Below are 11,092 nucleotides of genomic sequence, written 5' to 3'. Positions count from 1 at the left end.
ACCCTACAGAGAGGGCTGTACAAGTGCAAAGTTAGCTTCAAAGGCTGCCTTTATGTGCCATGTGAACCTTCAATTTAACAGCATGACAAAGCAAGAAACCATTAAGGTGAGCTTAACCAGTGTTCATCAATTTGTTGCAATGCCAGCTTACTTTCATGTGAACTATTTTCTCCTAAGGGCTTGCAACATGCTATTAAAAACATCCGTGGTTATAGTATATACGATAACGATTCTTTCCTCCATTCTTACTTTTCTTTTATAAGCCACAGTACTGATCATAAGCGATGTAATACGGCAAAATGAATGGTGAAAAAAAAAAAAGACACAGCGAAGCTGGCCGATTGATTGAGTCTTTTGGTTGTAGCTAGGTTATCTCTCTCCTTTCTCTCTCCCAAAAGAAGTTGTGTTGCAATCGTCAGTATAATGCAACCATATGGTTCCCATAAATGCACGTTCTGCAAGCGCAGGTGTATAGCGTGTTGGTTATGACGCTCGCCTTCGGACCTTGGGTACCCGGGTTCGAATTCCGCTTTGCCCAAGAACGTTCATTTTGTTTTATTTATTTCTCCCGTGTGGCAAGCGCACACGCCCCAGGACGACTTCACGGCGCATGCGCAGTAGTGCGCAGCTGGCGGGAGCTCGACAGCCGTGTCTGTGTGGTGTCTGGTTGCCGTGGCTACGGCGTGGCAGTTTCATGCCACGCGCACAAATTACGGCTGGCTTAAACTGCAAAAGACGACGCTCCAGCCAATGCTGATGATGATAACCTTGTGGCACACGCACAATTCACGGCTGGCTTAAACTGCGGAAGAAGAAGACGACGACGCTCAAGCTAATGCTGATGATAATTTCGTGGTGCACGCACAAGTCACGGCTGGCTTAAACAGCTTTGCTATTAAACATTCTTGCAAAATCTTGGCACTGGTTCTGTCGCTGTGCTATATCAAGGGTTATGGGAACAGCTCCATATAACTGAACAACTACTTCCATGAGAACTGTTGCTGCAGTGTGCTTCGAATTCCACTCCCAGAAGCAACATCTGTACATTGACTGATGGCGGTGACCCAACTTTACGCTGACATCTTTCAAAGCAGTGTCGAAGCAGCAGACGAATATAGGTGCACCAACGAATAAACAATCGTGGTTTTATTCTTATGTACACATTTTTTTTTTTCAGTACGCACATGAACATATATAATGTGTTTATATGTATAGTATGTACAAGAGGAAGCAGCTAGATGGTATATATACAGGAGGAAGTGGTGAATGTGGTGATTGCGGGATGATAGAGCTAACTGCATTCCTCAGTCCACAAGACGAAGATGGGCACCGGCTTCACAAAACGCGCACCACTCTGCCAACAGAGTTGATCTGGTTCAGCATGGGTCGGCACCATTCTTCTGGTCCAGCTTGTTCTTGTTGTTCTTGACCATGTAAATGAAAAAGGTGATGGCTTCCTTCTCTGCAATCGGAATGGTCCTGAAGTGCCGTGCCAATGTCTGCGTGAAAAACAGAGAAACATTATGATGCTGTTTAAAATACTTGTGCAGTACTACAGTCAAACTTCATCAAAACTAGGTCATACCTGACACGGAAATGCTTTCGTTATATCCTATCATATTTTTGTTACATGCCTATAGTATCGGAGACAAAAAATTTATAGACCACTGATGATAACTAGGGATACTCAAACCCAACACCCTGCAACTTGTATTCAAGGGTGTATTCTATAAGAGTCCACGTAGTGGACTGTCCATTTCGGCTGTCACTGATTGGCTGCAGCTCTACGAGCGAGAAGGAGACTGGCTGTCTCCTCCTCATTGTGCAGCTGCAGCCAATTGGCAGCGGCCGAAATGGACAATCCACTAGGTGGACTCTTACAGAATACCCGCCCCTGAAATAGTGGCCTGGCAAACTGAACTGCACCTGGGCTGGGCTAGTTGGTAAGGTGTCACGGGGGTTGAGTGAAAGAGCAAATGGAACAGACGTGGGATGGAAACAAGCAAACACAAGCAACAAGTGACAAAGACAACACAAACAACAAATGTCAGAAGGCACATCATGATACCTCAACCATTCAAGGAACCAGACATGCTTTGTTAACAAAGCAAACTCAATAAAAAATCTAGCCACACGGTTTCCCTTATTGTCGCTTTATTTTTTTTTCTTGCATTGCTTCCAAGAGCAAAGTTGTATTAGTGAGTAGGCACTATAACTGTTTCTTCCCATCTCAAATCTGTTCGTTCACTTTTTTACACTGTGAACAAACAAAATGAACAGCTAGATTGACAGCTACTGGCTCTGCACACCAGGCTGTGAGGATGATTGACCATTGGCATCATTGTCGGCAAAGTTTTCCCTATAAAACATCCTCTATGCAAGCATAAAATAGAATACCCTGAACATAGAGCAAATACTAAAAGTATATCGGAAAGAAAAGCTGCCCCTAATGTAAAAGCTGATATGTGGCCTTAGGCATAAAGGCCTGCTTCTACATTTACAGTTCAAATCTGAATAGATGAGGTTGGGTTTTAATTAATTAGGAATTGAATACTGCACCCAGCCAAAGTCTTGCGTTCCACTTAGCCACGACTCCCTCAGGAATTAATTCAGTCTAACATCAACCCACTAAGAAACCACAAAACCAAGGATAAATTACATGAAGTTGTGTGACCAATCTACTGTGCAAATAAGATCTTGAAAAATTATGTGCATTTTTCTCCAGAAGGAACTTGGGAACTAAAAGGGCAGCCAGCTATCACGTAAACAGGCAATGCATACAAGTGCTCGCCTTTAGGAGCGAAAAGGAAGCTGTCAGTTTATAACGCATAACATCACTAATGCATAACAAGACTGCACCAGTAAAGTAGCTACCTTTTCTCCTTCCAACAACACTATTGACAATGCAAATGCACTACTGATAAGATGGGCACCAGAGCAATAAGGTCAGCCAGCCACATTTCCGAGATGGGCCCGCTGGGCAGTCTTGTAAAAGCAGAGTGCTATCAGATAAATGACATAAATGAAATGGGTTTCACACAGCAGGGAAGCTGTAAGGCATGGCCTGCAATGCTAAACTTAACTCTGCTCCTCAATATTCGGCAACAGGAGCCATTACAGCTGCCAACACGACTGGTTAAAAGCAAGAAGATCCACCACAAACTTTACTTAATTATGCTATACATTGGGTGTGGGCTGTCAACAAATATGAAATGTTACAATTTGAATGGAACTTGTACAGGGCCGGTATTTTGTAGCAATGCGTTATGCTTTATTCTATACTAGTCTCATCATCCACCTCTCAAGGCCGGCTGATCCCGTTGATAACGTGAGCGGACCGTCGCTCTGACCAGTGACCAAGTGCAAAGAGGCATTAGCATCAGAAAGGCATCGCTACAAAATACCGGCCCAGGTTCCACCTATCTAGCAAATGATCCAAAAAAGCCAGACAATTTCATATCAAAGAAATGATTCAGTGGACATATCAATGCGCTTTCATTGCTACAGCAATGCCAAACTTCCAATATGTTTTTTTACGGAAGGAATTCACTCACATCAGCCAGTTCCGCCTTGTTGAGTCCAGGCCGCATGGGGACTTTGTAATGCCGCTTGTACCTTCGCAACGTATTCACCTGAAGCTGGAACAGGTCCACCTGTAATCATGTAGAAAGCAGAAAAAGTTTGCAAAACGATTTTTTAAACATACTGTTAAAAATAACGCTGTTACTTGACAAGCAAGCAGCCTGACTACTCAGAAAAGCCCTGAAGTCTCAAATTAAGCGCCAGCTGAATGTGACAAGACAGACCTTAACATCGCAAGACATAGTGAATATACTAGGCTTGCAGGAACATTACTGCAGTCACTATACTGCTAGACCAAGAGTTCCGTGAAGACAAGTGAGAATGTCCAAGCCTCTGTAATCACACTTGCCTAAGATGAGACAGCATTTCCTACAAGTAGCAGACACAGTCTGCGACATCACATGCAAGCTGCCTCAAACTGTCCTACTAGTTAAGGTCCCAACGAAAAATGCCCTTGGAGAAAGCCATGCCGCAATAATTCAAAAGGAAGGCAGCAAAGTGGACAAGATACGGACAATGCCAGAAACCTACACCGAAGTAAACTTTGGATGCATCTATGTTTTCACAAACACAAAAAGAGCTCCAACTGTGAAAGCTGTTTTCCATATAATTTAGACAGCCATATCTATATAATTCTGTTAATTGCGATAGAGGAATATTGAGGGAAAATTGACACATTGCACTCCCTTTTTCTATATGTACAATGCCTCCATTAATTCTAGGGCAACTGGTCACAGCTTTTCCCAAGAATTCTTGTGCCAGAGACAGGGAAAAGCCTAGACCTGGTTGCCATTAAGAAAAAGGGAGCAAAATGTCAGCATTCCCTCGGTATCCCTCTATTGCAATAAACAAATATATTTAGATAGGACTGTCTGAACGATTTGGAGCTTGCATGGTTGTTTTGGTTTATGTGCAAACACGCATGCATTCGAAGTTTACTTCACTGTAGGTTTCTGGCATTAATATCCTAAATAAAGAACCAACTAGCCTGCAGCACATATTACTCAGAAAAGTGGTACATCTCATGGTAAAAATTGTCCGCACATTGATGCATGGGATACAGATGCAACATAGTGTGACAAGGATAATTTCCATAAGCCAAGTTTCGTCTCCGTCCCAATGCAGCCTAAATCCTCTCAGAAGTAAACTTGCCTCAGGAATGTCCATTTCTTGCTCATTGGAACCATTGTCGTCTTCACTGTCCTTGCGCTTCCTCTTGGTGCGCACACTTTGGATGACACCTTTGTGGTAGTCGCAGATGTAGATGTGCCGTGCCTGCAAAAGAAGACGAGAAAGAAAACGCGTGTTTTTACGCTGCGCGAAATGGAAACGTGTCGACCGCACGCTACACATCTAAATGGACACTCTTCGGCGGCGCCGTCTGTCTCCACAGAATGGTTATATGGACGCATTATCCGGCCTCCGAATACCGGACAACACGATTCTTTCGATTTTTGCAGCGTCACTTACACTGGGATCAATGTTGAGCTTCAGCTTGCGCTGAGCTACCGTCTTCTGGATTCGTTTGCTGTAGCTGGCATTTCCGGCTGGCCGCGTGCACCGCTCGGAGTCGTCCAAGAGACAGCAGATCTGGTTGTGCCCGCTCTGCGTTTCTTCTTCTGTACTAAATCCGTTCATCGGGCCACTCTGAAACGTACGAGGACACAGCACGTCAGGCTAACCGCGGCGCATAGGAGGCACACGCCAAGTGCATGCCCCCTCGACAGACGACAGAAAACCGGAGCACGGCACTCCCGGGGAGCTTGCATGATCAGAGTACGGGCGAAAGTAACGTGTCGAGGACGATCACTCCAATCTGAAAGTGCCCGCTCGAATGCAATGATAGAAACAACGCAATAACGGGCGCGCGCTGACTGATGGGGCTTTGGTTATTGGGAAGCAAAATAAAAATTTCGGCGCGTGCCAAGCAACCACCCACAACCCAGACACAGCCACTAGGCAAAAATTAATCCGCAGACGTAAAAGCGCTCCGCACGAAATTTAATCGTATATTAAATCGTATGGCGAAGCTGCGCGATGAATTCCGTAAGATTTGTTGGGAAAGTGGCAGATGAGAAACCTACAGGAGCACGTTCGCGGAACTGAGTTGAATGTCCGAATCGCCAGCTGCATGATCAGCTGTCCAAAGCAAAGAGGCCACATGTCGTGCAAGCCACGAGACCTGGCACGGAAAATAGGTCGCCGCAGCGCACAACGCCCGGTCGCGATGATGGGTGCCTACCAGAGAAGTGTCTGTCAGAGGGGTCTTTGAAGTGGCGACCATGCTCTGTTTGCGCAACAGTGGCAAGCCGGACGAGAGTTTTGACACCGAGGCAGGGCGAAGCAAGAGCGACCTCGACTTTCCGCCGGCGCGGCCACGCATGCCAACCGCGGGCATACTACGAGATGTCGGAGAGGGCACGGCGCGCTCGCGGGAGGGCGACGTCGCTTAAACGTAGGCCTAACCGGCTGCAACGCACAGGGGTAAGACACGGCGGCAGCCGAGAGTCGATCGCGACTGCTGTATGGAAAGGCAATGAAGGCTGCTCGAGCTCACGGATGCTAATTGGCGCCAAATCGCAGCAGACACGACGCTGTGGCTGGCATGTGCTTCTGCCGATTGGCGTACGACTGCAGCGACGGATCACGGAGTGGAACGTCGCGATATTTACCTTGATGCCGGGACCGCAGACCTGTCGGTCTTGTCACAGCAACGTAAGAGATGAATCGGGCTGGTAGCTGAGCCAACGCAAGGATGCGGTTCACTTAGTGATGAAGCCAAGGTAGCGACTGCTGCAGTTTGTTTACACTCCGTGTAGCTGACAGCGCACAGAACCGGCGTATGTGCCTCCAAGCGCAGCGCCAAAGAGCGTCGGCGGTGGTGGCAAGGGAGTAGGGGAGGAAGACAGCACAGTGAAAGCTTCGGTGCAAGAGAGCGCACAGGAGAGCGAGAGCAAATCGCAAAAATACGTAAAACAAACGCACACAGAATAGCAGAAAACCACGAGCACGGCGAAAACCTTTCTAAACACCGATTGGATGAAACGACGGCGCTTCTATGACGTCACGAAATGCTCGTGGATCGGTGCCATCGCCATCACGCCCTGCCAAGCTCATGCACCAAAAAAGGCAGAGCAACATGTTGCGGCTGTTTAGTCGTTTTATTTTCGCTGTTAGTTTGGTGTACTTGTCACAGCACCGCAGTTATTTCGAATATCATTAATGTCGATCAGTCCGCAGTTGTACAATTAATCCAGTCCAGAAACTCGCACATGCTGCACAAACCAGTACAACACAATACATGTGACTTTTTATTAACTAATGCCTTACTATTGATCAAAGGAATCGTCTTTATCTGCATCAACGTGCGACATTTATTGACCAAACGTCTCAAAAATAATTAGTGGCGTAAATGTTTCGCATATAAGTCGCAAACAAATGGTATTTAGATGCCTGAAGCTGTATTTTATTGCCGTAAAACACGCTGCTGTGCAGCTTCAGGTAACATAGAGTATTTTAGTCACCCCTTTTGCCACTGTGTGTTCGTGTAGAGCAGAACATACACTTCTTGGTGGTACATATTTTTTCTACGAGGTGACGTCGTCTGCTAGCTGCCGGCCGCTGCCACCGCTGTCGCTATTCGCGCCAACGTTGCTCACGCGCGATTCCCGCGCTCGCTCCTTGCTCGCCCACAATTGGCCAAGAGCAGTGCCCACGTGACAAAAACTCGCGCTTCTATAGGATGAGGTTTTGCGCTCAATCCAAATCCCGCCAATCACAACTTTTCCTATGCTTTCCTGTGGCGAGAATTCAACGGCGTAGCGTTTCTGCTCCGTGGGTCGGTCGGTTCTGAGGAAGCCATCGCTGCGGTGAGTGTCGACTTGTTTATTGCAAATCTTCCCAACGAAATACCTTCGAGCCTCCATCTTGTGCGCAGTAAGTGTGTTCTAGAACACTGTAGATGAATGCGATTTTTTTTCATAGTGACATTTTTCTGCAAGACCAAGTAATTCGCGAGTTTGTAAACTCGGCATTACATGTAACTCTATGGGGCCGTAGGAACCCTTGGGTAGACGAGGCCTCACAAAGGAAGCCTATGGACGCCATAGTGTTTCTATGGTGGCATGCGGGCTGCGATCGCTTCTGTTCGAAAAATTTTACTGCTGTGCCTGCTTAATCTTTCGTTATTCTGAGGCTGCTCTTGTGGAGCAGAGGGCTCAAACTTTATTTCGCGTTGTTTTCCGGTGCGAATTTAAGCGTTCTTTATAGCGGGAAAAATGACTGAAATCGGGCCGTTTTTCCAGCCTTTGTTGCAAGGCGCCCCATGCTTTTGCTATGGACGTAGAGCGGCCGCTCATTGGGAACCTAAAGCTACCTATATTCTCTATGGGACGCCCGCTCCATAGGAAAAGCCGGCTGTGCCCGAACTCACTTTTGAGTTTGTTAGCAAGTTTGCTGCGAAGAACCCCGGATTGCAAGTGTTAGCTAAGGAAGCCATGATAACGTTCAAGGGCATATTTCGACGGGGCTTTCATTGATGAAGACGGGGATTTCTTCCTCGCTCATAGCTATTTACAGTGCTTGCGACTCCCGCGTTGGCTTCCATTACGCGCCTCGCTTGCGGGCCCCAGGTAGAAACGCGTCGCGCTGACTTCTGTCGTGTTATTAACGTTCATAGGCAGCTTTAATGGTTCGGAATTCGCTTCCGTTGCACTTCAAGTGTTCTCGCGTCGCTGTTGTTTTTTTCCTAGCCGGGTTCTTGAACTCTAGTTGCGTGGCGTTTCGGGAGCATGTTGATATGTAGTCTGCTAGCAGGTTGTGTCCGCTTGTGAGCAGTTAGCGCGTTGCATTTTTCTTTTTTTTGCACCGAGTTTAGAGGATGTATGAATTCGTGTTGTATGTAGTACTTCTCCCAATTGGAATCGAACGTTTTGCGCGGCTGGTTGCTGCGTTCGCCGGCACTTTCCCGAGAAGTCTTGTACGTACATTTGCTATAAATTACATTTGGCGCGCATGATTTTTTATTATTATTCAGTTTTCTCGATTTAAATAACTTCGGCGATTTTTTTTTTCGCCCGGCGTTTTTATTTCTGGTGTGCAGTTCAGGTGATTTGCCCCGAATCGTAAGGAAGGGTGGCCGTGTGACAATTCGAAGCAGACGATTTCCTGGCAGACGCGTTGCGCGCCTTTTTTTTTTTTTTTTTCCCTCTCTCTTTCTCTTTAGTAGCTGTTGCGGGTTTAGTGGCGCTCGCTTGTTTTTGGCGTCATATTTTTCGATAACCACCGGGTAGTTTCTTCATGCCTATTTAGGAAGCGTTTGGCTCACGGTGGTGCTAGATACCCTGCTGAGTAACCCTGTCAAACCGCGCACACTCAACTGCCTGGACATCGACTAAACTTTTTTTTTTTTTCCTCCCCTTTGCAATTCTGACGCAGATTCTCGTGACACTCGGCTGACAAGTTATCAACATGGGCAAAGGAGACAAGCCTCGCGGCCGGATGTCTGCGTACGCCTTCTTTGTGCAGACCTGCCGGGAGGAGCACAAGAAGAAGCACCCAAACGAGAACGTGGTCTTCGCCGAGTTCTCGAAGAAATGCGCCGAGCGCTGGAAGACCATGAGCGAGAGCGAGAAGAAGCGCTTCCACCAGATGGCCGACAAGGACAAGAAGCGCTTTGACACCGAGATGGCAGACTACAAGCCACCAAAGGGTGAAAAGTCTAAGAAGCGCAAGCGCGCAAAGGACCCCAACGCACCTAAGCGCCCCCTGTAAGAACCCCTAACAGATTTGGAGTGCTTAGCACCTCTTTTCAGCCTGCAGTCACTTGACCAGACAGTTAGAGCTCTGACTCTTGATTAGACAAGCCTGTGGTGCAATTTAAATTCTTGGAATATTGATGTCAGGCTAGAGTGCTGTGTATTAAATGACCCCAGTTGTCCAATGGCCAAGGCAAAGTTTGTGCTTGCTAGCTTTTGTTGCCAGTTGGAACAAGACATGCTGAAGTTTGGCATTTTGTTGCAGGTCTGCTTTCTTCTGGTTCTGCAATGACGAGAGACCCAATGTGCGCCAGGAGAGCCCGGATGCCTCAGTTGGGGAGGTGGCGAAGGAGCTGGGTCGGCGATGGAATGAGGTCGGCGACGAAGTCAAGTCAAAATACGAGGGCCTGGCTGCCAAGGACAAGGCGCGTTACGAGAAGGCAAGTTTCAAATTGTTATGTAGTTCCCTCAGAATTGCGTTTGTCAATGTTGCACACCTGTGTGCACTGCTGTACATTGAAGTTGATTTTCTGTTGCTTGCATTATAGGAACTAAAGGCCTACAAGGGAAAGAAGCCTAAGGCTGCATCTCCACCAAAGGAGAAGGCCAAGAAGAAGGAAGAGGACGATGATGATGATGATGAGGACGAAGATGAGGTTGAGGATGCTGAAGAAGATGATGACGACGACGAGGATTGAGAAGCATCACTCCTACGCATACACTTCATTTTCTTTCCCCCATCCTCCCGTTCGTTTTATTTCTTGTCCAGACTTCTGGCCTTGTGGCTATGCCACTTGTGTTCATAGTTGCCGTTTCTTGTTTACTTTTATTTTTGGTTCACTTTTTAATTATGTTTTTTTCTCAGGGTCCCGTGTAATGCATCATTCTAAAACAGATAAAAATCTTCTGAAGGGGCCCCAAAACGGGTGTTATAATCTTTACCCTGTTTCATGCAGGCAAAGTGACTGCTTTCTTTTTTTTTTTTCTCTGTTTTCATTCACTTTTCTCCTCCCGTCTTTTGTACATGTGTGCATGTGGAGTAACAAATAAGATACTGTTTTAACTTAATTACTGTAAAAATTTACTAAATCTCTTCATCATTGGTGTACACAGTGTGAGCAAACCACATCGTTGCCCATTTTGAAGATCACTTAGCCACACCACAAACTTATGGTTCGTCATTGTATTTTTTGCACTGATGTGTAAGCCTGTATATACCTTTTTTTTTTTTTCTCTCCCGAGGTTTTGTTGGCCCACATGGGTTTTAATTTCCGGTGCCACATGTACTGTCTCGGGCTTTCAGTTGTGTTCTGTTATCATACCTCATTGCTAATTCACCTCTTTTGCTCATTCGTCATTGCTATTCGACAAGACTCATTTTAGTGGCATAACTATTTTTTGTATCGATGGCTTTCAATAAAGACATTTAGCATGTCACAGATCTGTTTGAGAAAGTATGGCCTATGTGATTCTAAGAGGTGCTTCAAACCCCTCCTTTTGATTTACATCAGTGAAGTGAAACTGCAAATGAAGCATTGCAGCTTCAAGACGTCGCGAAGCAGCAATGCCATCGCATTCTATGCAGTCAAAACAATTTGGATGCACTAATCGTGAAAACAGAAAGGTAAGATGAGAGGAAAACTTGTATACGGATTGGGTCTTCGCTGCGAGTTTTGCACCACTTGCAGCCAAGCAGCAGTGTCGACGCAGTCGGCCCGTTTACCAATAGTCTTAAATACTTTACAATTTTTGTG

General features: G+C 46.3%; 2 protein-coding genes across 4 annotated transcripts; one reads left to right on the top strand and one right to left on the bottom strand.

Moving 5' to 3' along the window:
- Positions 1–1,115: 1,115 nt before the first annotated feature.
- LOC119449865 (histone deacetylase complex subunit SAP30 homolog) lies at positions 1,116–6,609 on the bottom strand. 2 transcript variants are annotated; one of them, XM_037713146.2, is made up of 5 exons: positions 6,255–6,609; positions 5,053–5,229; positions 4,735–4,857; positions 3,555–3,653; positions 1,116–1,499 (listed from the first exon to the last, which is right to left on the bottom strand). In XM_037713146.2, exons 2-5 carry the CDS (start codon positions 5,218–5,220, stop codon positions 1,377–1,379), a joined length of 513 nt encoding a protein of 170 aa, XP_037569074.1. In that variant the 5' UTR covers positions 5,221–5,229; positions 6,255–6,609; the 3' UTR covers positions 1,116–1,376. The 2 variants fall into 2 exon arrangements, with proteins under 2 accessions (XP_037569074.1, XP_037569073.1); XM_037713145.2 differs by lacking the exon at positions 6,255–6,609 and adding an exon at positions 5,825–6,108.
- A 699-nt stretch (positions 6,610–7,308) lies between these two features.
- Positions 7,309–10,777, top strand: LOC119449867 (high mobility group protein B1-like). 2 transcript variants are annotated; one of them, XM_037713148.2, is made up of 4 exons: positions 7,309–7,451; positions 9,019–9,350; positions 9,604–9,778; positions 9,887–10,777. In XM_037713148.2, the coding sequence occupies exons 2-4, from the start codon at positions 9,052–9,054 to the stop codon at positions 10,034–10,036; spliced, it is 624 nt and encodes a 207-aa protein (XP_037569076.1). In that variant the 5' UTR covers positions 7,309–7,451; positions 9,019–9,051; the 3' UTR covers positions 10,037–10,777. The 2 variants fall into 2 exon arrangements, with proteins under 2 accessions (XP_037569076.1, XP_037569075.1); XM_037713147.2 differs by having other exon boundaries at positions 7,393–7,518.
- The last annotated feature ends 315 nt before the right edge of the window (positions 10,778–11,092 follow it).

This window comes from Dermacentor silvarum, chromosome 4 (assembly GCF_013339745.2).
Source record: "Dermacentor silvarum isolate Dsil-2018 chromosome 4, BIME_Dsil_1.4, whole genome shotgun sequence".
Taxonomy (NCBI): Eukaryota; Metazoa; Arthropoda; class Arachnida; order Ixodida; family Ixodidae; genus Dermacentor; species Dermacentor silvarum.
The sequence above is the reverse complement of the archived record's forward strand: the minus strand, read 5'-3'. Positions and strand labels throughout refer to the sequence as shown.